The sequence below is a fragment of the Ochlerotatus camptorhynchus genome, unplaced genomic scaffold, assembly GCF_037179485.1.
Source record: "Ochlerotatus camptorhynchus isolate MF236.1 unplaced genomic scaffold, CSIRO-AGI_Acam_v1.1 ptg000550l, whole genome shotgun sequence".
Taxonomy (NCBI): domain Eukaryota; kingdom Metazoa; phylum Arthropoda; class Insecta; order Diptera; family Culicidae; genus Ochlerotatus; species Ochlerotatus camptorhynchus.
This window is the reverse complement of record NW_027041033.1, coordinates 4,374,095-4,399,034: the sequence shown is the minus strand read 5'-3', so window position 1 is coordinate 4,399,034 and position 24,940 is coordinate 4,374,095. Positions and strand designations below refer to the sequence as shown.

At 41.1% G+C, this 24,940-nt stretch overlaps 2 protein-coding genes across 2 annotated transcripts; one reads left to right on the top strand and one right to left on the bottom strand.

Annotated features, from left to right (window-relative positions):
* Positions 1–6,354: 6,354 nt before the first annotated feature.
* Positions 6,355–19,487, top strand: LOC135713329 (putative fatty acyl-CoA reductase CG5065). The gene is made up of 6 exons (XM_065236433.1): positions 6,355–6,648; positions 6,719–7,024; positions 7,086–7,483; positions 18,677–18,934; positions 18,997–19,122; positions 19,183–19,487. Exons 1-6 carry the CDS (start codon positions 6,397–6,399, stop codon positions 19,451–19,453), a joined length of 1,611 nt encoding a protein of 536 aa, XP_065092505.1. The 5' UTR covers positions 6,355–6,396; the 3' UTR covers positions 19,454–19,487.
* Positions 19,488–19,565: 78 nt separating this feature from the next.
* Positions 19,566–20,683, bottom strand: ATPsyndelta (ATP synthase, delta subunit). The gene is made up of 4 exons (XM_065236452.1): positions 20,578–20,683; positions 20,190–20,401; positions 19,911–20,122; positions 19,566–19,842 (listed from the first exon to the last, which is right to left on the bottom strand). The coding sequence occupies exons 2-4, from the start codon at positions 20,398–20,400 to the stop codon at positions 19,780–19,782; spliced, it is 486 nt and encodes a 161-aa protein (XP_065092524.1). The 5' UTR covers position 20,401; positions 20,578–20,683; the 3' UTR covers positions 19,566–19,779.
* Between the last annotated feature and the right edge of the window lie 4,257 nt (positions 20,684–24,940).

Below are 24,940 nucleotides of genomic sequence, written 5' to 3'. Positions count from 1 at the left end.
CTAGTCTTAGAGTTATCTCTATGATAGGAGTGCTGATTCTAGAGTTCCGTATTTTTTAAAACACTTGGCTGAGAGATATAAGATGGTTAGAGATGTCTGACTGAGTGAATAGTGAGAAGTGAGAAATGGGTTTTCATATTAGTACATAGCCGCTAAATAACCGAGTAAATAACGCTAAGGCTGTGTTCCAATTGGTTAATTTTCACTTAAATTTGACTGATGGAAATTTTTCAAATTAACCTCCTATTCGTATAGTCGCTATATTCATAGTCTGGCGGATAGAATTTCGGGAACCAATTGAGCTGTCAAGTAGCAGAACCAATCGAGCAAATCACGACCAACAACAGAAAAGAGCACATCAGCTATTGCGATCAAAACTTCGGAAACCCTTTTCTCGTGACTCATGGCTCGCCTACGCAAACTAACACCATCTTTGGGTTGAGGAGAGTTTCTGCTATCCGATGATGACGGTAATTTGCGTTCGATTGGGGAGAAAAGAATAATTAACGTTTTGTTTATAAAAGTTGATAGTACCTTTTCAATTGGGTTCTTTAAGGGTATTGAGGTAAATGCATATTCGTAATCTGCATTAAAAATGGAACCCAAACCCAAAATTTCATCAATTTTGGTACACTGGAACCACAGACAAACAGACATAACACATTGAATATTTCTCACTGTAAAACATCGTCGCAAAAACATTACCACCATCTGTTGAGTACACTGTGGTGGGTAAAGGGCGAACACGAAATTATTGCGACACATTCAACAGGGCATAACTTTTTTACCATTGGGTAAAAATCAACCAAATTTTGCACACTTTCTCATTGGTGTGTATTGTGTACATGCTGTCAAACTCGAAGTCGTGTTTTTCGATTCAACGAAAGTGGAGGTGAACCAACGCGAGTTGAGAGAACAAATTCTTTCCAAACACCTGGAATTTCCTGACCTGTCGCACCGGCGTTGGGAAAAATGTTGAACATTCACCATTCAACCGTCTCCAGAGTGTTGAAGCGGTTCCAGGAGCGGTTGACGTTGGACCACGGCAAAGGAGCTGGAAGAAAACCGGGACCGGAGAACAAAAAGACGGAGGGAAAGGTGAAGCGGATGATTAAAGCAAATCTCAACGTCTCAAGCCGTGATTTGGCTAAAAAGATCGGCATGTCGCAGAGCTACGTCCAGAATGCAAAGAAGAGAGCTGAACTACATACATACAAGGTACAGAACTTCCCAAACCGCGATGAGCGGCAACAATCGACGGCTAAAACTCGGGCACGGAAGCTCTACGAGAAGATGCTGACAAAATATGGCTGCTGTGTGATGGACGACGAAACGTATATAAAAGCCGATTTTAAGCAAATTCCGGGGTTGGAGTTTTTCACCGGCAAGAGCAAGTTCGATGTGGACGACAAATTTAAGAAGAAGAAAATGTCGAAGTTCGCCTCCAAATATCTCATTTGGCAGGCCATCTGCTCTTGCGGACTGAGGAGTGAGCCTTTCGTGACAAAGGGCACAGTAAATGGCGAGATCTACAAATCTGAGTGCCTCGAGAAGCGCCCTTTGCCGTTCTTGCAGCAGCACGACGAAGCTCCGCTATTTTGGCCAGATTTGGCATCATGCCACTATTCTAAAAGTGTCCTGGAGTGGTATGAGGCCAATTCTGTCCATTTTGTTCCAAAGGACATGAATCCGCCAAACTGTCTGGAGCTGCGCCCGGTGGAGCAGTACTGGGCAATAATGAAGCGGGAACTTCGGAAGAGCAAGAAGACAGTCAAAGACGAGAAGGACATGTTAAGAAAATGGAAAAAACTGAGAAACTGGTACCGGATGACACTGTAAAGACTTTGATGGAGGGCATCAAGCGAAAATGCGTTCAATTTTACACTCAAGGCTCCATCGATTAACTTTTCTTTTGATTTTTGAAGTAAATATATGTATAAAACTACCCTAAAATTTTGGTTTGATTCTAAACATATAAGAAAATTGGCATGACATTTTCGGTGTCGCAATAATTTCGTGTTCGCCCTTTAGTACGCTGAACAGATGGCGGTAGTGTGTAAACGTCAAACGCAAGGGAATTGATTATGCGCGCTACAGGTGGCGGCACTACCAACTACGATACTTTTAAATTGACCGTTAAATGCTTGTTCGATGAACAACTTGCGAGTGTTATGTCTGTTTGTCTGTGCTGGAACTATTTTAAATAAGTACGATTACATTTGCAAAAATCACCTTATTAGCGCCCCTCGGTGTCACTTTGTATGGGAGCGAGGTGTCAGTGTGTCAGTTTAGTGTCAAACAGTGAAGTTATTATTTTGCTTTAAATCTTGATTTAAAAATCGAGATGAAAGTGTGTGGGTTCGAAAAAAATATCGCTCTGCTCAGAAAACGAAGCTATGTCAGATGATATATTAAAAACGATATATTTTTCAACATTAAAGAACCCAATTGTTGGTCTAAAACATATTGAATTGGTTCCGCTTTTTGATAGATCGAAATTCTATCCGCCAGACTATGAATATAGCGACTATACCTATTCCAGCAGACCTATTTTTGACAGATAAGGAAGTCATTTTGACCGAGGGGGGCGACACATCTAAATCTCAATAATAGATGCTCAACAAATCTCACACTAGCAAACCAATCATCGAACAAATCTTCTTTCATTTCTCGCATCTACTTGCATCGCGCATCATCTTTTTGCAGGAAATTTTCAGAATCATCATTTATCTTCTTTCTATCTACTCAGCGTGCGCGCAGCTAACCACAGCAAAACACAATTTTTCCTGCATCGTATATAGAGTCACCCCCCTCGATTTTGACAGACGCTTTCTAGAAAATCGGCCGATCAACAACAGAGGGATTTTCGAACATCTTAATTTATTTTCGAAGTGTCAAATCTAAGTGAAAATTTTCCAAATGGAACACAGCCTAAATACAGAGAGCTTTCGAATATTCCGCAAAGTTGTTGATCAATGAACTTCTCATCAGATAGTCAGGCTGTGTTCCATTTGGTGAATTTTCACTTAAATTTGACACTTCGAAAATAAATTATAATGTTCGAAAATCCCTCTGTTGTTGATCTTACAATTTTCGTAAAGGTGTTTGTCAGAATTGATTCCTTGTCCGTTAGAAATAAAGGCTGGCGCACAATGTATAAGTTTCCCGGTTTTTATAGACAGATAATGCATGGGCTAACTGTCAAAAAAACTTGAAAACTTACCCATGTGCGCTGGCCTTAAGGCTGTGTTCCATTTGGTTAATTTTCACTTAAATTTGACAGATGGAAAATTTTCAAATAAACCTGCTATTATACCAGACTTATTTCCGACAGACCAGGATTAAATTTTGACAGACGCTTTCTTGAAAATCGGCCGATCAACAACAGAGGGATTTTCGAACATCTTAATTTATTTTCGAAGTGTCAAATCTAAGTGAAAATTTTCCAAATGGAACACAGCCTAAATACAGAGAGCTTTCGAATATTCCGCAAAGTTGTTGATCAATGAACTTCTCATCAGATAGTCAGGCTGTGGTCCATTTGGTGAATTTTCACTTAAATTTGACACTTCGAAAATAAATTATAATGTTCGAAAATTCCTCTGATTATAGTGCAGAATTTGGGGTAAATTATACAGCCCAGTGGCAGGCGCGTAGGCAACATGTTATACCGTGACAGCGGGTCCAAAACAGCAAAATAAACGATTTGAGCCCGGGACATGCTGCCTACTGTCAAACGCTGCTGATGGTATAGGCCTTGTCACTGGCCTGAAATTATAAGTTTAGTGCAACAAAACCTTTGAATTCACCCAAAGTTCTGCACTAATACTTGTGCAATTCATAAACGTCAGAGAAGTCTGTAGCAAGAAGTCTCAAGTTTTTCCATCTGTCAAATTTAATAGCGAATTCGTTTATTATTCAGTTCCAACCTGGATCGGGTATCAAGATTGGGTCTGCTTGTTTTCTGACAAACGTCAGTTTGATCGTTTGTTTTTAAAACCCAGCTCAGGTTGAGGTTCGCACTGACAAAAAGTTCGGTTTCGCACTGGGTTGGAACTGGTTCCAACCCCGATAATAAACGAATTCGCTATAAGTGAAAATTCACCAAATGGAACACAGCCTCAGAGTGATGAAAAATTTGAAATTTTCGCTCCCTCGTGCTCAAACGATTCCAAATTGGATCCTGACAAGCCTTCCAAAATTTTAACTCATTTGGTGAGAAACTGACTTGGCACAAACCATTTGAAGTTACTATGGGAAAAGCAAATTTATTGTTCATATCTATCTAACAATGCACCATACCACCACAGACAAACCGACATAACACATTGAATATTTATCACTGTAAAACATCGTCGCTAAAACATTACCACCATCTGTTGAGTTCACTTTGGTGGGCAGTACGCTGAACAGATGGCGGTAGTGTGTAAACGTCAAACGCAACGTAATTGACTATGCGCACCACAGGTGACGGTACTACCAACTATGATACTTTGAAATTGACCGTTAAATGCTGGTTCGATGAACAAATTGCGAGTGTTATGTATGTTTGTCTGTGATACCACTCTGCTTTAAAAAATGAAAGCTGTTCCTCACAAAACAGCTGCTTTGGCTGACGTTTGGCTCAAAATCGATCAATTTTGGTTCTCCCATAGTAATTTCCATATAAACTTGAAATGGTTTGTTCCAAGTCAGTTGCTACCAAGGCTGTGAACCATTTGCCGAGTTAAATTTAACTCGTGGTTAAAAGTGACATTTCGAAAGTTATTTTCTATGTTCGAAAATCCCCGTGCTGTTGATCGATCGGTTTTCGAGCCACAGTTGTCAAAATTTAACTTCTTGTCTGTCAGAAGTAACCACGCTCGGATAGCAGGGTTAATCGATAACTTTCCATCTGTCAAATTTTAACCAAAAGTTAAAATAATCCACCAAATGGTTCAGAGCCCAAATGAGTTAAAATTTCGGAAGGCTGATTAGGACCCGATTTGAAACCGCATGAGCCCGGTGGAGCGATAATATCCAATTTTGCATCAGTCTAATAATCAATGTTATAGTGATGAACTCCACTGTATGGTGACGGTAAAATGTATGGATTTCAATGGCTTAACGATTGTGGACGATTATAATATGGGTCCTTCAAATATTCTTCAAACCTGCAAGTAAAAAAGATCTATCCGTTCAATGATTGGCTTTCGGTACCGGTATGCTGGAGCCATGTGAAATGAGTATGGCCCATGATTATGCCACGACTACAAATTCATTTCCATATCACAGTAGTTCCTAATGTTTTCGAAAAAACTGCGGAGCTCTAGGATCAGATTCATGGCTTGATCACTTTTACGGATGTTCCGAATCTTCCGGAGGACGATCTCATAGCTACCCGGGGTTATATTTGTCACGCCCACAAAAAAAAATTTAATATTGGCTCGATTACGCAAAAACTACGACACTTCAAACACGGATAATTTTTGCGCATCCGTAGTAACCATTTTGCAGGTTAAAGCGAAGTTGCTGAGAATTTCATGAAGCAACGATTTTGTCCACACAAAAGTAAAAATTATGATTTGTTCCGGCCTTATATTTGTTGAAAAATCTCTGTTTCACGCGGGTTTCGACCGACCCTTGTTGTTGTTGCTTGGTGGAAAGAGTATTAATTTGTTGTCATTTGGGCGAGTATTGAAATCGCCAATGCAACACTGTTTTTGAACGCCAGATGAACTGTGCTCTTTTGTGGTTGCATTAGCTGCATCCAAATATATTTCAAATTTGCAGCAATAAGATGAGTCGAAAGATGCAACCGAATCCAACATTCGATTGACTCGACTCGTTTTGATTATCAGAACATTTCGATACACAAAATAAAAACGAAAACCAGTTTGCCCCAAATTTTTTGACGTAAGATTATATTATATATTTTTTCAAAAACTGGTCCAACTGGTTATGCTCCATGTCTCCCCCGAAACGTTTCTGTATACTAAGCATTGTTTATCAATTTCCTATGTGATATGATCTACTGCGTTCTGAATTGCATAATGAAATAAATATAACCTGCTACCTAGCATGCAAAGTCTAGCAATCTCCCCAGCATCACTTTGTTTGTTTCCGATGTAACAATTAGCGCGGGATCTGGCCACCCAATCCACACGCACATGGAATGATGCGACTTAACGTGTGTGAATCCCATTCAAGTCGGACACCTACGGCAAAAGTCGTTCGCAAATGGCTTTGCAATGAAATTCTAGTCTATCGTGTGGTAAAGGTAATATGCGATTCGCTTGATATAATCGAAATGCGCGATCAACCGCAGCACGGTGCGGTAGTTTTTAACGGGCATTCGTCGCGTTAGGACGGACTGTAGTTGTGCTTTTGTTGTGGGCTAGCTTGTTGCGTGTGGAGATGCAATCATTTTCGAATCACCCAACCGGGTTGCTACCGGTCGAGGAGAATTACGATCCGAACAAACCCTCGATCCGGGAGTTCTACTCCGGAAGGGACATCTTCATCACCGGTGGAACGGGTTTCATGGGAAAGGTGCTGATCGAGAAGCTGCTGCGATCGTGCAGCGAACTGAATCGGATTTTCATTCTGCTAAGGGAGAAGAAGTCGAAGAAGATTGAGGATCGGCTCCGGGACATACAGCAACTTGCGGTAGGTTGTTTGGGGGGATTTTTGTTTTTCGTTGGATGGGTTGCTAACGGCATGATTGTTTAATCGACAGCTGTTCGACGTACTTCGCAAAGAAAATCCACGCGCCCTGGAAAAGATGATCCCGATTAAGGGTGACGTCACGATGCTAGGGCTGGACTTGTCCACCGAGGACAAGAACCGGATGAGCGAGGTGTCGGTGATCTTTCATGTAGCGGCCAACGTTCGGTTCGATGACATGCTGCGGGACGCGATCATTCTCAACACCCGGGGCACTCGAGAGGTGGTCAAATTTGCTCAAACCTTCAAGAACCTGTGCGTGATGATGCACGTTTCGACGACCTACTCCAACCCGGACAAGTACGTGATCGAAGAAAAGGTAAGACTATGCTGATCATGGCCCAATCAAGTCTTTGCTAAAACCCCCTTTTTTCTCGCAGATCTACCCTCCGTACGCTGATTGGAAGGAAACGATCAAGCTGGCCGAACAACTGGACGAAGAAACGCTGGAAACCTTCGCACCAAAGTACATGGGCATGCTGCCGAACACGTACGTCTTCACCAAGTCCCTCGCCGAGCACATCATCAACGACTATCAGGAGAAGCTACCGCTGATCCTGTTCCGGCCGTCGATCGTCATCTCCTCGATGAGGGATCCCATTCCTGGCTGGATGGACAATTTCAACGGACCGGTTGGGCTGCTCGTCGGATGTGGTATCGGTCTCTGCCGAACGATGTACTGCGATCCGAACAACGTTGCCGACTTCACCCCGGTGGATGTCTGCATCAAGGCGATGATCGTGGCGGCATGGAAGAAGGGGACGGCGGTGATTCAGAGGTAAGCGGCCATAATTAATGCTGGAGGAGATAATCATAGCTTTGTTGGCACACAATGATAAGTGAGATTGACTGAAATTGACGAATACGGTCAAACGGGGGGCGGGTGGTGGTCATATTTGAACTCGATCATGTGTGGAGGTCGCAAAGCGACATATATTTTTAAAACCAGAGCCAACTGCGACTGGAAGGGGTGACAGGCATTAGTCGTGTTTTCGTTAACCTTTCACACACAACCTCTATGTTCGTCGCAGTTGTCACTTGGGTGGTTAACTTTGCCCTTTGATAGTTCTTACTGTGAAGCATAGCATTGATAGACGATGGCGGTGGCGATCGATGCGGTTTTGTTATTGTCGGGGAATTTACATTTTGAACTTTGTGATGAACGAGCAGCGGATGGATATATAGGTAGCCGACTTGATAAAATATGCATTATTAAATTTAATAACTTTCAGCGGTTTGCTATCGTGACAAATCGAATTTTCTTTGAGTTCCAGTTATATTTTTTTATTGAAGGATCGATACCATGCCAGCTCACAAACATTTGTTTTTGGTGACCCAATCTATCTTATTAGCATTCTTGCTTTATTTAAATTAAAGTCGTGAACATTTCTAGATAAACATTTCAAAAGGTCCTATCTGCATTGATCGATTCTCTTCATCGACTTTCTCTTTCGTCAATAGCTCAGCTGCAAAACTTTCCCCTGTTGTATTTGACATTTTGGACGCTAGATAAGTACCTTCTTTATCAAACTATGTGGTAGAATTAGCACGAAATCTGTTTGCATAGCAGTGGTTATGAAAAGAGAAAGTCGATGAAGAGAATCGATCAAAGCAGATAGGACCATTTGAAATGTTCATCGAGATTTAGGAATGCGATCATGGTTTAAACCAAATGTAAGAGAAGGCATTCCGACATCGAACACATATATGTTTTTTTTTCGAATTTAGTAGTAATTTATACAAAACCAAGTATGTTGGCATAATGCCATTACTCTTGGAACTTCGTCATGTGGCTGTTGTTATAATTTAAATAATGTATAACACGAAGACTTCTTCCTTTAGCGGAAATGCCTGTGTCATCCGAGGGGGGCGACACATCTAAATCTCAAGTTTAGATGGTCAACAAATCTCACACTAGCGAATCAATCTTCGAACAATCTTCTTTCATTTGTCGCATCTACTTGCATCGCTCATCAATTTTTTGCAGGAAATCTTCAGAATCGTCATCAATTTTCTTTCTATCTACTCAGCGTGCGTGCAGCTAGCCACAGCAAAACACAATCTTTTTTGTATCGTAGATAGAGTCGTCCCCCTCGGTGTCATCGGCGAACAAAGATTTGTGGCAACCCTGAGGCAAATCAGGGAGGTCCGAAGTGAAATTTTATACAATATAGGCCCAAGAATGCTCTGAGGAACTCCAGATCTAACAGGCAGTTGATCGGATTTGGAATTTTGATAATTTACCTGCAGACTTCTGTCAATTCAATAATTTAGAACTAATTTCATAATATAGAGTGGGAAATTTAACATTTTCAATTTGGTGAGTCGGCGCCGGTGGTGTAGTGGTAAACGTGACCGCTTTATCACCCCAATGGGTCTGAGTTTAATCCCAGCCGAGGTCGGTGGGATTTTTCTGAGGCATAAAAATCTCTGGTCACGTATTCCTTCGGAAGGGAAGTAAAGCCCGTTGGTCCCGGCCCATGTGTGTGTTGAATGGGTGCGATATCCTATGCAGGTGCGGAAGCTGCCTTTCTGCACATTCGATTGCCGTCAATGGATGCAGAACAGAGACCGACGTTAAATAAAGGAATACAGAATTTGGCAATCAAACCTTCATGCGAAACACTGTCGAATGCTTTTTCTATGTCTAGAAGAGCACTCCAGTTGAGCCTTCAGATTTTTTGAACGAATTAATTGGTAACTCTCAGAGACGTCGCGTGCCTTATTTGTTTACCTGTGCACCCAACTTCTTTTTTTTTCTTTTTCAATGCTCCATGAATTCGAGGGACATATTCTCAATTACTATATTAATCACTGCCTAACGTAACATTTAAAGGGCCTATCATCATATGTAAACAAAACTTGTATGGTCCTTTTCGCGCTAACCGAAGGAGGAGGAATTGCAAAACTTAACTAATTCTCGTTTTTATCACAAGGCTAACTCTTTCGACTGAAGTGTAACAAAGAATATCCGTCAAACACTTCCGAAAACATTTTTGGAAACAACGAAGTGTCAAAATCTAGAGAAAATTCATGAAGTTCCCTGGGTAGCAAACTTGATTATTGAATTATTAATCAACTCTTTATTCATCAGAACAACACTATCAGAATGAACAACTGACAAGAGAGTGAGAGCGACTCTCATTACTCTCTTTGCCTGCAATCAGATATCCAAGTGCACAGCGAGAAATGCACACTTTAGGCACCCATACATCACAAATGTTCTTCTAATTTAAACTCACACATTCTGTGTCGTGCACAGGTTGCACATGTGAACGGGACGCCACTGAACTCCTAAGAGCTGATGAGTACTTGAATGCCCATGGCGAAATCCAAACTGCTCATCTGCAAAAAAAATAAAATTCCTATTTAAGTGAAGGATCATTCTACTAAAAATAATCTTTTCAAAAAATTTTATTATTGAGAAAGCAAACTTATGGGACGGTAGCTAGAAGTTTCAGCTGGATTTTAATCCGGCTTCAAAATTGGAACAACGTTTGCATGTTTCCATTTATCAGGAAAGTTTCAGGAATTTTTTGATGAGGATATAATTCCATCATCACCTGGAGCTTTTATATTATGAAACTTTGTAGTTATAGATCTTACTTCGTCCAAATCAGTCCCCCAGGAATCATCAAAAATATTTACCCGAGAGAAAATATTCAGATAGTCCCGGGCTGATTCTCAATAGGACTAGTGACACCAAGGGGTGGTCATCGAGGTGGTCACTCTACACATTTATTTTGCGCCAATATTTTTCTCAGTGTGCCTCAAGTGTGCCGCGCTATGCCGAGAGTGCCAGTCATCGGACTGACTTTGTTTGTGAACTATAAGCTGGAATTAGGGCGTAACAGCTTTTGTAAACAATGACTTCTCTCAATGATTTCTGGGACTTCAAGGCACACCCACGCAAACCAACAGAACCATCGGGTAATGGAAGTCTTCCCCTACCCGATGGTGCTGTTGATTTACGTGGGCGTGCCTTGACTTCCTAGAAATCCTCTATGGTTAAATTAGACTCCTCTATGGTTAAATTAAACACCGGATTCATGATCTTGATTAATCATAATCTTCTTGAAAATCTTTATGGTTCGGTAGTCGCTGGTCTGTCTTTGTCTATGTATTCTTCTCGTTCGTACGCCAGTTTAATGTCTGGATGTTTTCTTTGTGTGTGTCTAATGTGTTTGTGTATCTGTGTGCGTGTGTGTGTGCTGTTTTCGATAATCATGTCTCTTACCTCGATAGCTGATACAGAGTGTGTGAGTTAGTGTTGATGTTAACGTGCAAGATGATTTGTAGATACTTTGTGTAGTGTAGCTAGTAGGGTAGAACTCCATCAGGTGGATGTTGATTCTCATTTCCAACGTAGAAATCCTCAATATCACTGAACCCATTGAACTCTGATGGGACTAATGAGCTGCCTACACTATCTCTATCCGATTCGCTTTCGCTTAGTTCGTATTCCGACTCAACCATGCTGTTGAATAGCTCTTTTGTCATTTCCTTCAGTTCCGATTTGTCCATACTTGCTTCTTGCCAAACCTGCACATTAATTCCGCTTCTTTCAATATCCTGTCTTATACACGTACGCCATGTGTATGCAGGTCTGCCTCGCTTTTTAGGAAGTGCAATTGAGTGTTCCAGAGCCGTCTTCAGAGTCCCCTCGTGTTCGCTTTTTAAAACTATGTCCATAAAAGTTCAATCTGGCCACCCTGATTTTATTGTTGATGGTATAGCAATGTGTGGATTTCCTTCGAAGTCCTCGTCTGATCTATGAATGACCCCTATGGGGTTAATAATGTTCAGTTGTTCCTCTCTTATCTGTATTTGTTCGTTGTCTTGCCCCCCTTCGATGTCCTCCTTATCTATGCTAAGATCCCTCAGCGTCATGATTTTCTCGGTTTCCATGTTCCGCAGTGCATTTCAATTTCTCTTCAGAATAGTTGCAACTTCCATAGAATATGTCACGACAGGTGTTATGAGTGCGTAATATAACTTTTTGACTGTCGGCCAAATGAGTGGATGCTTTTTTAGAAAGTCATAAAGGTAGTAAAACGCTTTGTGTGTTTTCTTTATTCGTTCTGCCGTTTTTGCCCCTCTAGTCAAGCTACTGGTTATGTACGCACCTAAATAACGCATGATGGTCACCAATGGTAAGTTATATTTACCGAACTTCACAGTTGTCTCTGGAGCAATATTCTTTGTTACGAAAGGGTCTCTGATTAGAACTTTGGTTTTCGTAGTGTTAATCTCCAACCCTATTGCCAAAAGCAGAGGCTCTAGAATTAGCAGCAACCTTTCCACGTCCTCTTCGTTGTTGCATAGAAACATTAGGTCATCAGCATAACCGAGTATTCACGGCAACACTATTTCGAATCGTTGATGTAATCGAACCTCCGGCATGAATTCATTTAATTCCATTAATACATGATGAAGCATAAGAATGAACAGTTGAGGACTCAGCGGGCAGCCTTGCTTAATCCCTCGTGATTTATTCGATGACCTTGTCCTTTGTCCAAACCACTGAAGGGATGTGTTTTCATGCAAACAAGCGACGACTATTCTATTAATGAGTGCCTTCGAGACTCCTAAGTCAGTTAGTATTGCAGCAGCTTTGGACACATCAATCTTATCGAACGCTTGCTTCAGATCCAATGAAACCAATATTGTCTGACAACCCTTACGCCATCTCTCATCCAAAATTCTTCGTAGAACGAATATTTGGTCTGCAGCACTTCTTTTGGCTTGCAACGTAAGCCGATCCAGCAAAATTTTTGCATATATTTTATAAATACTTGGGCATAGAGTGATGCACCGATAATCGTTGACTGTTCGCGGGTTTGACTGTTTCGGAATAGGAATTTGCCCGGTATTTTTCCATTCTTTCGGAACTATGTTAGTCCTGAAGACCTTCTTGAGCACCTCCGTGATTTTCTCGAACAATGTTTCGGAACCGTATTTCAAAAACTCGTTATGCATGCTGTCAAGTCCTGGTGCGCTGTTATTTCTTGTTGCCCAGATAATGTTCCTAACTTTCTCTAGCGTCGGTTCTGGTCCAGCATCTCTTCCGTCGTCTTCCAGTACCGTTATTGTCGGAAGGTTTTCGTCATTTGAGCCAGCTGATTTTCCCCTTCTATTTCTTCTAAAAATTTGTCAACTTTCTCCTCATAGTGTCTGTCGTACGCTTCTTGTTTATCAGTTCTAGCTTTCTTTACTCTTCTCTTAAGTTCTGGATAATTTTTGTTCTCTAATAGTAATCGACGCTCTGCTAATAGCTTTTGGGAAGCTTGTTTCCTTCTCGGTGTTGATGGAGATCCAGGTTGATTCAACGTGACATTTGCTTCTTCCATGACAGATGATTCTATGACTTTCCACTCCTGGTCAATGGTTGTATTTTGGTTCTGCTTTGTTCTGTTGAGATTTCGATCAATTCGTACCTGGAATCTCTCTTGTTGGTCTTGATCGGATTTTAGTAGCTCTAAATTGTATTTAACTTTTTTTTGCCACGTGAGATAAGTCTGCGTTATTGTCAGGTGTTCCTGAATCTGCACATCTTTTGCTTAATGTGCATCTGATCATTTTGTGATCGCTTCTTGTCCCACCATGGTAGTATGCTCGTATAGTTGGAATCTTGAGAAAATCCATCTTAGACATCAGGATGTGATCTAGCTGAGATTGACACTTCCCATTAGTTCAAGTCCAGTGTATAGAATTAGACTTACTATACGTCAGATAATTTTTCAGTCGTAGTCCATGCATAAAGTTTTTCAACTCTAGCACATTAGAGTTAGAAACATCATGGAACAAGCTCCTGCCTATGAGTGTGCGATCATCCTCTGTGATTTCCGACATCCCGATTCTGGCGTTGAAACCACCCATGATGATTACGTTGTTTTTCATGCTTTCCTTGAGGCTCAGGATGTACCTTGATAGTTTCCCAAATTCTGAGCAACCACCATCACTTCCCGTTCTGACGTATGACGAAATGAATAATACTTTCTTATCAAATACATCGCATAGATATGCACACGAGTCCGCACTGATCTTTCTGAAACGGTTGTTCTTATACCAGGTTTTGGCTATCCAGATCGCGGTTCCTCCTCCAATGCGATCGCGAGCGTTATGTTCTGTATTTACGTTGAACCAAAAGTAGTTGCTTGTCTCTATAGTATACTCCACCAATCGGGTTTATTGTAGTGCAATAATTATGTAATCACATTCCGCAAAATGTTTGTCAATATCCTTCCGCTTTTCTTCCTCCGAGCAACCGCGAACGTTCCAAGTAAGCACTGAAAAGCTAACATGGTCCATTTCGTTGTTAGATAACCCGCTGCATTGAAGCATCGGATTTGCACTCAATTGCGAGCAATTAGGCAAGCAGTTCCTATGAATCTCCGTAACTCTCTCCAGCGGCGGTAGAAGACTCGATGCTGCATCATCCCCTGTGTCGCTTCTAGAATTCCGAACTTCTCGGTTGACCAATATCTTCTGGACCACACTGTCGTAGTGATTACGGTATGTATGCCTTGAGCTTCTTGCTGCCAAGCGATATGCTATTCTTAAAACACCATATGCTGCTAGCTGCCAACTAAAAGTGGTCCATATTCGTAATAAACGTCGATCCTTATGTTGAAGATGACCGCAGCAGCCGCTATGGTTTCTTGTCCTAGCCATTCATTAGTTTTCGCTAATCTTTGAAGAAATACTTCAATTTTATCCTCTACCGATGCACGACCAAGATGCCTCATCTCCTCTACAGTATCAGCGAGGGATACACGTAAATTTTTGAAATTATTTCTTATGTGTTCCACCACTCTTTGTCGAAGACTCATTACTTTTTCGTAATGGTCTGTTGATCCTACTTCCAAATTGTGGTATTGATATACCAACGCCGAAAACAGGCAATGACCATCTCCAGGCATTCTCCTCACCATAACTGATCCCTCGTCGTAGAATATATGTTCCATTAGACTGATGCAAAATTTGACTTTTTCGCTCCACAGTGCTTAAATGGTTTCAAATCGGGTCCTGATTAGCCTCCCAAAGTTACAACTCATTTGGTTAGAAACAGACTTCGCACAAGCCATTTGAAGTTTACATGTAAATTACTATGGGAAATCTCATCTTTTTGTTCATAGCCTTCTAGTCTTTTTCCATATTGAGCTGCGAAACAGTTCGATAGCCATTCTTATATAACATTTTCTCAGCTACAACATTGCTTAAGATCGTTTCTATGTAAAACGAGACAGGAAAAAGTTATTAATTATTTAAGAGATTGGTAAACTTATGACATGATCAAGCAGCTGCTCTGTAGGCAACACTGTATTTTGCAGTGTGACATAGTAGCCATGATTTTTGTGTCCTATTCAACGCCCCAGAAACACCAATGTTGCCTGCTGAGCAGTTGATTGAGCATGATCATAAGACATCAGCGCATTGAACCATTGATAACTTTCGATCCTTGCATTTAATTAAAAAATGGTCTTCAGCAAAGCTGTAACTGGAAAAATTTCGTACAAGTACAGTTGAAAGCTTTTGAAGCAGGCCGATATGGTGAATTATTAGATAGACATGAACAAAAATCTTGGTTTTACCATAGTAATTCCCATACAAACTTCAAATGGTTTGTGCCATCTCAGTTTCTCACCAAATGGGTTCAAATTTTGAGAGGTTAGTCAGGATCCGATTTGGAATCGTTTAAGTATTGTGGAGCGAAAATTTCAAATTTTGCATCACTCTAATGTTCCATCGTAGACACTATTAAACTCTTAACTCAGAAGCTTCACTTGATTGCTTGATCACTCGCAATATAGTTAATTTATTTTTGTGGTTATGTTGATTTAGAACTATCAAGAAAATAATAATAAAAAGAAGACGTAAATTAATGTTAGTATCTATACATTGAAGTTATTTGGAATAAATTATTCTTTATGGTTCTGTTTCCATTAAAATGCTGATTTGTCCCTCGATTTGGTAATAAGTTGATCCAGCGTGCGCCTAGCCTATTTCCCTTGATTTGTTTTTCGTCGATCTTGTTTTCCGTGCTGAGCACCAATGCTACCGACGCCAAGGAGGCAGCTCCCACACTTGGACCCTACCTATCGACCCATCAATTCATGAACCGGGGACCAACGGCTTTACTTCCTTTCCGAAGGAAGGCGTGATCAGCGATGTTATGCCTCAGAACATCCCGGCGGCGCCGACTGGGATTGAACCCAGGCCTGCTGGGGTGAGAGGTATTCACGCTTACCACTACAGTACCGGCGCCGCTACCTAGCCTATTTGATATCGTTGATTTCTTCAAAACTGAATCGGCTATAGTCTTAAGAAGATAAACGAAGAAAAAAAGGAGGAAAGAAAAGAAAATCGCAACTCGACCAGACCAAAATTCAAAGGTAATATCAACAATCAATACGAAACTAACGATTTTAAATTGGCTCACTACTTGACTAGCCTATTGGTCCCAAGCAAATCGATTAACGCACCCCATTCTAGTCAAAATTCTAGTACTACACAATGTTTGTTTTGATTCGCTATGAAAGTTTGACAGATAAAATGAGGGGTTCGTGGATTTTCCTATGTTTCGAGGGGTGAATCGATTAGTTTGGGACCGAAGATAGTACCAGAGCTGAGCCAAAAAGTTGAGCACATTTCTTCGGGACCTACTAGTCTTAGAGTTACCTCTATGGTAATATCTGTGTGATGTCACATTCCAAAAGTTTGAGCTAAATTATTTTTGTCGCTATTAGACTGAATAATACAAAGAACTGTTCATAGTTTAATTTAACTAGTAATTAAATACAAACTTTTGGTCCGCTACATCACTGCTGACATCACTAGTGTGCATCTTTCAAAATGTAAAGATACAGACAAGCCCTGAAACCTGGTTGCAGTTAAGCAATCCTCAAGGTTATGCCAATGCCCAGGGCCTAGAAATCCTGGAGATAATTGTTTACAAAAGCTGTTTCGCCTTAATACCAACAATCAATTCGAAACTAACGATTTTAAATTGGCTCTCTACTTGACTAGCCTATTGGCACAAACGAAGTGACAGACGACTAACTGGCGAAGAAATCCATTTAAATAATGTGGTTCACTGTAATAGAATTTTCTTTGAAGCTTGTGCCATCATCCACCAGATGGGTTAGTTTTTTTGTTTTGATTTGAACAAAGTTGATTTTGTGTACAATGATTCTTTGACAGTGTGCAAAGAGTGCGTATCATTTTGTCATTTTTTTATGCATTTCAGTTTTGAGTAGAGTGAAAAAGATAGAACCAACGCATTCTAGTACATTTGGTGAAAATGCTAGTTCAATCTAGTAGTAGTGTTGCCATGTGGTACAATCCAATCTACAATGTGGTACCAATGTGGTACAATCTAGTAGTGGTGTTGCCATGTGGTACACTGAAAAATTGCAATAGCAGGTTAGTCACCAAAGTTTTCGAGCCGCTCCGTCTGTCACTTCGTTTGTGCTATTGGTTCCAAGCAAACGATTAACGTATCCCATTCTAGTCAAAATTCTAGTACTACACTATGTTTGTTTTGATTTGCTATGAAAGTTTGACAGATACAATGAGGGGTTCATGGATTTTCTTATGTTTCGAGGGGTGCATCGATCAGCTTGGGACCGAAGATAGTACCAGAGCTGAGCCAAAAAGTTGAACACGAATCTTCGGGACCTTCTGGTCTTATAGTTACCTCTATGCTAATACCAGCTCTATCTAGAATTGTATGTTTGGCAGCTTGGTATTTTGGCAGTTCACATGTTTTGTTATGCTCGCTGCAATGTTGCAAACCGAAAGCGAGCGATCATCGTCAGTTCCATGCCGGAAAATCTGCTTTACCTGGAAAGCAACAGCGAGAACAACCGAAATTACACCAACCTTTCGCCTCGGCAGGTGCCACGTGTACGGTGAAGAAAACTCTTACCAAACCTCCCGCATTGCAAGATTGCCTGAACATTGTCGATTGTGACCCTTTAACATCCGTTAACGAATGCTTGAATCTTCTCAGTGGCAAAAACAATATAACTGAAAGTCCTTCGAAGGAAAAACTATACTAATCGGAGGATAATAAGTTAGCCTTGATGGAGAACCCCTCCAGTGAGGACTATTCGGTTCCGCTGAGTGCTCATCTGAAGGTCACAACTTCCCGGTATGTCAAACCATACGAGCTGTCGAAGACAATGGTCACGTCAACGCCAGATCGACGGAAATAACATTTGGCCGTTGGAACGCTTCCGATTCTGTGTGGATCATGCAGGTCGACCTATTCCGATGGGAAGTACAGCGGAGAAGCGATTCCCTAGGGTGGCAACATGCTCGACATACTGTACACCATGTCGAAGGGCTACTACACCTGGACAAGCCGGGATCCAGATTCATCGTACTACAACCTGAAGGATGAGGATAAGCATCAGAATCTGACGTTAACGTTCAACAGCGTAACTTCCTAAGCCGCATCAGCTGTTTCTTGTGACAAGGGTACCTGGGGTTCCTACCTGAATACCTACAACAACATCTACAAAGGGGTCAAATGTATCAAAAGATTGCAGTGCTCTCTGCAGACTGAGCGCGGCGGCATTTTTTTTGGATTCCTTGATACCTGGGTTTTGGCAATAAAGATACCATTTCCGGTGAGTATTCTTACTACCAAAGATCAGGTACTTGCTAGCAGGTCCTCCCGAGTATTGTTCATTCTTATAATCGGTCCCTATTGGTCATGACTTGCGGGGTTGTGCTAATCACCCCGATCGCCATCACCCCGAATGAGGTTCTGCCTTCTTTTGATTGCTGCGCGTTTTTTTCACATTCGGGTAATGTAGCACAATCATATAGGAACTCTCATGCAAGCAGAACCGAACAGTTTATTTACAGCGGTACCATGTGCGCAAACACTTTCCAACAAATCCGAAAAACCCTAAGTAATAAACAAATTATCACCTACCTTTGCCACATGTACCATCCACAGTACTCCGTACTCCCCGGACTCGCCCCAGCTGCCGGTGTACAACTGCTGCATCTCGAACCTACGCAACTCGACCATGTCGCAAATCGTCGAGATGGGCAAACTTCTCTCGAACGACATCCCGCTGGACAAGTGCATCTGGGCCCCGGGCGGTGGCATCACGCAGATTCGCATCCGCAACATAATCCGAGTCATGCTGTACCACATTCTGCCGGCCATAATGATCGATTTGCTTCTGCGGCTGGCGGGTCAACGGCCATTGTGAGTGAAGCCTAGAATATACCATTGTAGTGCTACAGAAAGTCACATTTTCCATCTTACAGCTTGGCCAAAGTGCAGAGGAAAATCTACAACGCGAACGTCGCCCTGGAGTACTTCATCTGCAACAACTGGGAATTCAAGAACAACAACTTCATTCGATTGGCGTCGGAGATTAAACCGGAAGATAAGTATGATAACTTTGGACTATGAACGGGAAAGTTTGTCCTAACTCTGATTTTCTATTACAGCAAAGACTTCTACTATCGTGACTTTATCGAGTTCGATATAACTCTGTACTTCCGAAACTGTATCCTAGGCGTTCGCCGTTATCTTCTGCACGAAAAGGACGAAAACATACCCAAGGCATTGAAGCATCAACGTCGTATGAAGTTGTTGGACAAAACGTGCAAATTACTATTCGTGTCCGGATTTCTATACCTGATACTGATCAAGTTTGATATGCTAGGATTGTCGCTCTACCTGGCGTCATATCGAACCACTTACGATCTAAGCAGATAAGAGCAAACAACTTATAAGCAATCGACCAATAAATGTTTCAAATAAATTTGCATCCATGGAGTGTTGAAAGGAAATTTCTTTTACTTGCCGACGAAATCACCAATCGGAATCGTACGCTTCTAAACTCGCTGTCTGCTTGAATTTATTAACCCTTCTTCTTTTTCTTCGGTTACTGCAACGTGACTGTACTCTAAGGTGTTTCTTTTTTTCCGAAAATGTTCCATCCATCCCATCGGTTCCACTATTGCCTTGTCGGTCTTGAATGTGTAGGTCTTAATTGTATTAACAAAAGTTTTAACTGATGGCAGTATTCTCTGCGATCACGCTTATTCGGCGGCTTTCACCAGAGCCTCAGCAACTTCAACAGCGATGGCGGCTTCGGCACGTTCCTAAAAATCAAAAAAAAAAATCCGATTGATTACACCCATAATCAGTTGTTCCACTCAATCAATCTCACCCTATCGTTCGAGGCGGAGGACAACTGGCTCTGAGCACTGGACAGGATCTCGCGGCACGCACTGGCGTCCAGATCTTCAATTGGGTGAGCTTCCTCGGCCAGAACCTGAACCGAAGAATCCTCGTTCACGGTGATGGTACCGCTGGAAACAAAGATTTTCTTGGTAGCACCATCCTGCTCGTAGACGGTGACGACTCCTGGCTTCAGAACAGCTGAAAAAGCAAATGGATCATTAATTACGGAACCCACACCAATCAATCAGTCAGTGAATCCTCCTACCCAGAGTGGGGACGTGCTTGGGCAGGATACCGAAGGCACCGCTGAAGGAGGGCACATCCACCTGCCGGATGTTGGCAGCGTCGTAGTACACCTTGTTGGACGCGGCCAGCGTGAAGGCCATCTCGTCGGCGTAGCCACGGAACTGCATCGAACGCAGAGCCGGGCGGACCGAGGCGGCCAAACGAGCAGTGCTTCTCAGGGCGAACGACATTCTACCGATGGAGAACGGTGTTCCGGAAAAGATGCAATTATGTAATCGGAAATGAGAGAAAAGGGAAGTCAAATACGAGCTGTTGCTAACATGCAATGTATTTTTTTTCCATCTATTGCATAAGTGCAACCTTCGGTGCAAACAATGGCACCGAAAACAATGGAAATATTCACTTACTTTTGATTTTACTAAAACTTTTTACACTGCAAAACCTCGAGAATGTGCGCAACCACGAAGAATGTCTGCCGCAAGCTGTCAAAAAAGTTACGAGTTGTGCGAATTTTCGATGTTTACTCCTCGCGCGGAGTGCTGTCGGAGCTCGAGCAGGGGCTAGGACAGAGCAAAGTTGTCGGAGTAAAATATTCTTCAGTAAACTGGCGAATGATTCTTCAAAACGTCCTATGAACAAATCCTCGAGCAACTTCGATTCTTTTCGGATGGAAAATTTTCAATTTTGCTAAAGATTTGGGTCTCTACTGCGATGTTCTTATGTTCTGCTGGATTCTAATCCAGCACTTCCCGGACACAAAAATATTATTAGTAAACCATGAACAAGATACATATTTATAAATTCCATTGTTCGAGAACAGGCTCACAAATGATCATATGGTAATTTAATCTTACAAGAGACAACAAAAACAATAAAGCTACTGTTCATCTTATTGATTGCAAATTTTTACCATACAAAAATAATAAATTAAATGGTATCAGACTATGTTTCATTTGGTGAATGTTCACTAAAATTGGACAGATGGAAAATTTTCAAATAACCAAACTTGTTTCTGAAATTTTGTAAGAACCATGTTTGTTTTGTGTGTGTACACACAATCGGCTGGAGTGCTGGAAATCGTCTAACGGATCACGTCGAAAAACAGTTTGAAGCTGATGATGCTGGGACTGGAATCGTTAGCCACTTCATCTTTCCGGAACAGCGATGACTGTCCTATATCATCCTTTTGGATGGTCTGGTGCCCCATTAGATGGCATACTGCTGGGCTAAAAAGGAAGCCATCAAAATAAAAAAAAAAAAACCAAATCGACCATCAACAGCAGCAGTTCTTCCAGTTGTAGTTGGTAAAGCATCTGTCGTTCGACTAACAGCAAACGCATTTCGACTTCATCTAATTCCAATTTTAGTGAATTTTACATGACCTGGGGTAGACAGCACCAATTCATCGTCAACACAGAAACTGAAGAAAACATTGATCCCGATGATATTTGACTCGATATTTGACTACCAAGTAAAATAACTGTAGTATTGAGTCGTTAACGAGGTTGTTAAGTGCTTGGAATTGCCTTTAGGTGGCTATTGAGGCGGCTACTCAAACTTGGGCTGTGTTCCATTTGGTGAATTTTAACTTAAATTTGACTGATGGCAAATTTTCAAATAAACCTGCCATTCGAGAAGACTTATTTCTGACCGGATCAGGAATCAATTTGGACAAACACCTGAGGGGCACGCAATAACCTTTAACTCCTACGCAAGCCTATTTTAAGTACAATAATTACAGTTAACTACATGATTAATTACTTTAATTACGAGCGTCGGAGATTTTTTGATTTAATTACTTTTAAGTACAAATTTCAGCTTTAATTACAAGTCGCATAAATTAAGTACATTAACTCCATTAATGTACAACGAGAAATGTACTTAAATTTCCCCCAGCGTACTGTTAGACCCTTTCGTTATTAGCCCGTGAAACAAAAATTTCACAGGCCCTTTTTCTACGTTAAGGATAATGTCAGCTCTGATAAATTGTATCGCTGTTATGACTTCAGAATAGACCCTATAAACATACATCTCCTGGGACCTACGAGGAAATCTACGTTGGTGATTGGTGCAAATTCACATGCAACGATCGGTTCGTGATTGGAAATGTAGTCGGATTTCAATACTGCCGAGCTGTTGGCAGGGCAATGAACTATATCCTGGATCACGCCCCTGTCAAAGCACCGGAGAATGCGACAATGAAAGGAATGTTTGTTTGTGCTACCTGGTTCAACCTAAGAAATAACGAATTTAATTTAGTGGATGCGAACGAAAACAGAATTACAAAAATTATGTTAACCTTTGCGCCTAACGTCTAAATTTGCATAGATTTCAAAATTCAATTAGCTCTAAAAACACAATTTCGCAATATTTTTCTTTACAACAAATTGAATTTTGTCTTGGTTCATGGCGAGGTTCATGGTTCCTGAGTTATATCGGTTCCCGTTGGGGTCACTTTTGGTCGACATTCGGCTTTATTGTCCTGTAATTAGTATACACACGATGAACATAATGTTTTTTTTTCTCAAACAATGTAATTGGACCAGTGGCAGCTATTTCGATGGTTCACAATCAAATTGGGCATCCCGGAAATGTTCCGGTGCCCCGGGGAAGTGGCCAATTCTCAACAAGAACGAAACCCATCGTGTGACATATCAAACTTCGCCTTAATTTTCGTTGTTTTTTTTTATGCTGATGGTTCAATCAAAATGCAACCATCAGCCCCGATCGATGATAGGGTGACCACCCGATCATCTTTTGGTCACATCCAGAGGTAATACTCTAACATTTGATGAAAAGTGTAAGCTGGTTGCTCCTGTATTTTTTAAGTTTTTATTGATTTTTAAAATATAGCGAAATTGTACATTTTTTTAGTAAAATAATAATTTATTTAGATTTTTGCATAACTTCTGTTAAATTTGTTTACATGAACTTTTTTCCTCAGTCCAGACGTTCTTAAGTTAATACGAATCACAAAATATTAATTATGAAAAATCAACATTTTAGACCATTTTCAAATGTAAGTCGATGTGTCCAGCAACAAAATGTGTTTTCCATGATTGTATTAAATAACAAATGATTTATTCTCAGATTTGGTGGCTGTCAGACTTGCCCTTTCTATATAGGCGCAGCGGAAGAAAAACAAGTGTTTAATTAAATACTCTCCGTAAAGTAAGAAGGTACGGCTGGTGGCGATGGATCACTATGTTCCGGTTAATATTCCAGCTCTATTTGGACGAGAATTCGATTCGCAAAATTCACGCACAGAAATTCCATCAGCCAGCGGGCGGCTTCCTTCTCCAAACTCATGACCCAAGAGTACAACTTGGGACGAGTTCGGTTCCATTGTCCGGGGAGGCTTTTCCCGGGGCTAGGATCAGCAGTTTGGCACCTTCCAAACTACTATACACCGACACCTGGTTGCTCGTCTTCGTCGGATTCAATCGTTTTAAGCCCGGAAAGTGGATGTGCGTTACCGTCTCCACCATGATGCGCTTGATGCTTTTGTCCCCGTGACCGACTATGAACGAGTGGTCCATCGTTTATTTTAATGAGATCGTTGAAAACTGACAGCGATTATGGCAGAGTGCTTCGCGGTCGACCTAAAAACTGCGAGAAGCTGCACGGCTTGCTTGATAATTTGTGTGCATGCAGAAGGGATAAGTTGGGAATAGAAAGAATAGATTAGATGGATTGAAATTTTGTGCACGTTGAAAATTTTATGAGAGATTTGGGTAAAAATGGGATAATCTTGAAGTGTCGTTCCCCCTGGGGGGTGACTCTATCTACGATGCAGGAAAGATTTTGTTTTACTGTGGTTAGCTGCGCGCACGCTGAGTAGACAGAAAAAAGATTGATGACGATTATGAAGATTTCCTGTAAAAAGATGATGCACGATGCAAGTAGATGCGAGAAATGATAGAAGATTTTTCGAAGTTTGATTCGTTAGTTTGAGATTTTTTGAGCATCTAGAAATGTGATTTAGGTGTGACGCCCCCCTCGATTTTCTACTCAACTGGAATTTCACCTATAATGCAACGATCCTATCAGCATGGACCCAAAGGTCAGGACCAATAGCGTGGATGGAATTTATCGAAAAATCATGGTTCTCGGTAATAGAATGGAAGTGCACGCAGTAGTAGGTTTTTTAGATTTGTGAGTAGTTATATTTTTGAGTGCATGGGGGAATGCTGTCAACAATGCTGTCGGTTTGTTTACCAACAAAAGCTGACCTTTTGTTTTAACCTAACTTTTTTCCTAACCTGAACTTCAGAGCTAGGATTAATGTCATTGTTGATGTTGAGCAAAATTGTCAACGCGGAAATGATTTTAACACATCAAACGACCCTAAAACCTGCGCAGGAATTAAGTTATAAAACAGCACAAAAACGTTAAAAACAATCTTAAAAATGCCAGAATAGCCCAAAAGTCGCAAAATTCTCTTATTTAAATAGTTTGAAATTTAAGCCATTTTTTCTAGCTTATTAACTCAATTTCGAAAACACAAGACCAAGTTTCCTGAGTTTCTGTGACCCACCAAATCACAGCCCACAGATTGAGAAACGCTGCTATAAGTCATGTAGTGATTTAAATTTTGAAAGATCTTACAGTACATATTATAATTTTTAGAATTTTCCAAAGACTTCTAAGATTCATTGGAGCTCCAGCAGATCCTGGCAGTTCTGAGAATTCTTGCAGTTATAGAGCTCTAGAATTTCTTGGAGTTTAAAAGCGTTCTGAGGGTTTCAGGTCACCAAGAAGATCTTGAAA

Coding starts and splice junctions, on each gene's coding strand:
- LOC135713329 (XM_065236433.1), top strand. CDS start 6,397: ATGCAATCATTTTCGAATCACCCAACCGGGTTGCTACCGGTCGAGGAG. Junction 7,025..7,085: donor AGTACGTGATCGAAGAAAAG/GTAAGACTATGC, acceptor TTTTTCTCGCAG/ATCTACCCTCCGTACGCTGA. Junction 19,123..19,182: donor GAGATTAAACCGGAAGATAA/GTATGATAACTT, acceptor TTTCTATTACAG/CAAAGACTTCTACTATCGTG.
- ATPsyndelta (XM_065236452.1), bottom strand. CDS start 20,400: ATGTCGTTCGCCCTGAGAAGCACTGCTCGTTTGGCCGCCTCGGTCCGC. Junction 20,123..20,189: donor CAAGCACGTCCCCACTCTGG/GTAGGAGGATTC, acceptor TTGCTTTTTCAG/CTGTTCTGAAGCCAGGAGTC. Junction 19,843..19,910: donor CCTCCGCCTCGAACGATAGG/GTGAGATTGATT, acceptor TTTGATTTTTAG/GAACGTGCCGAAGCCGCCAT.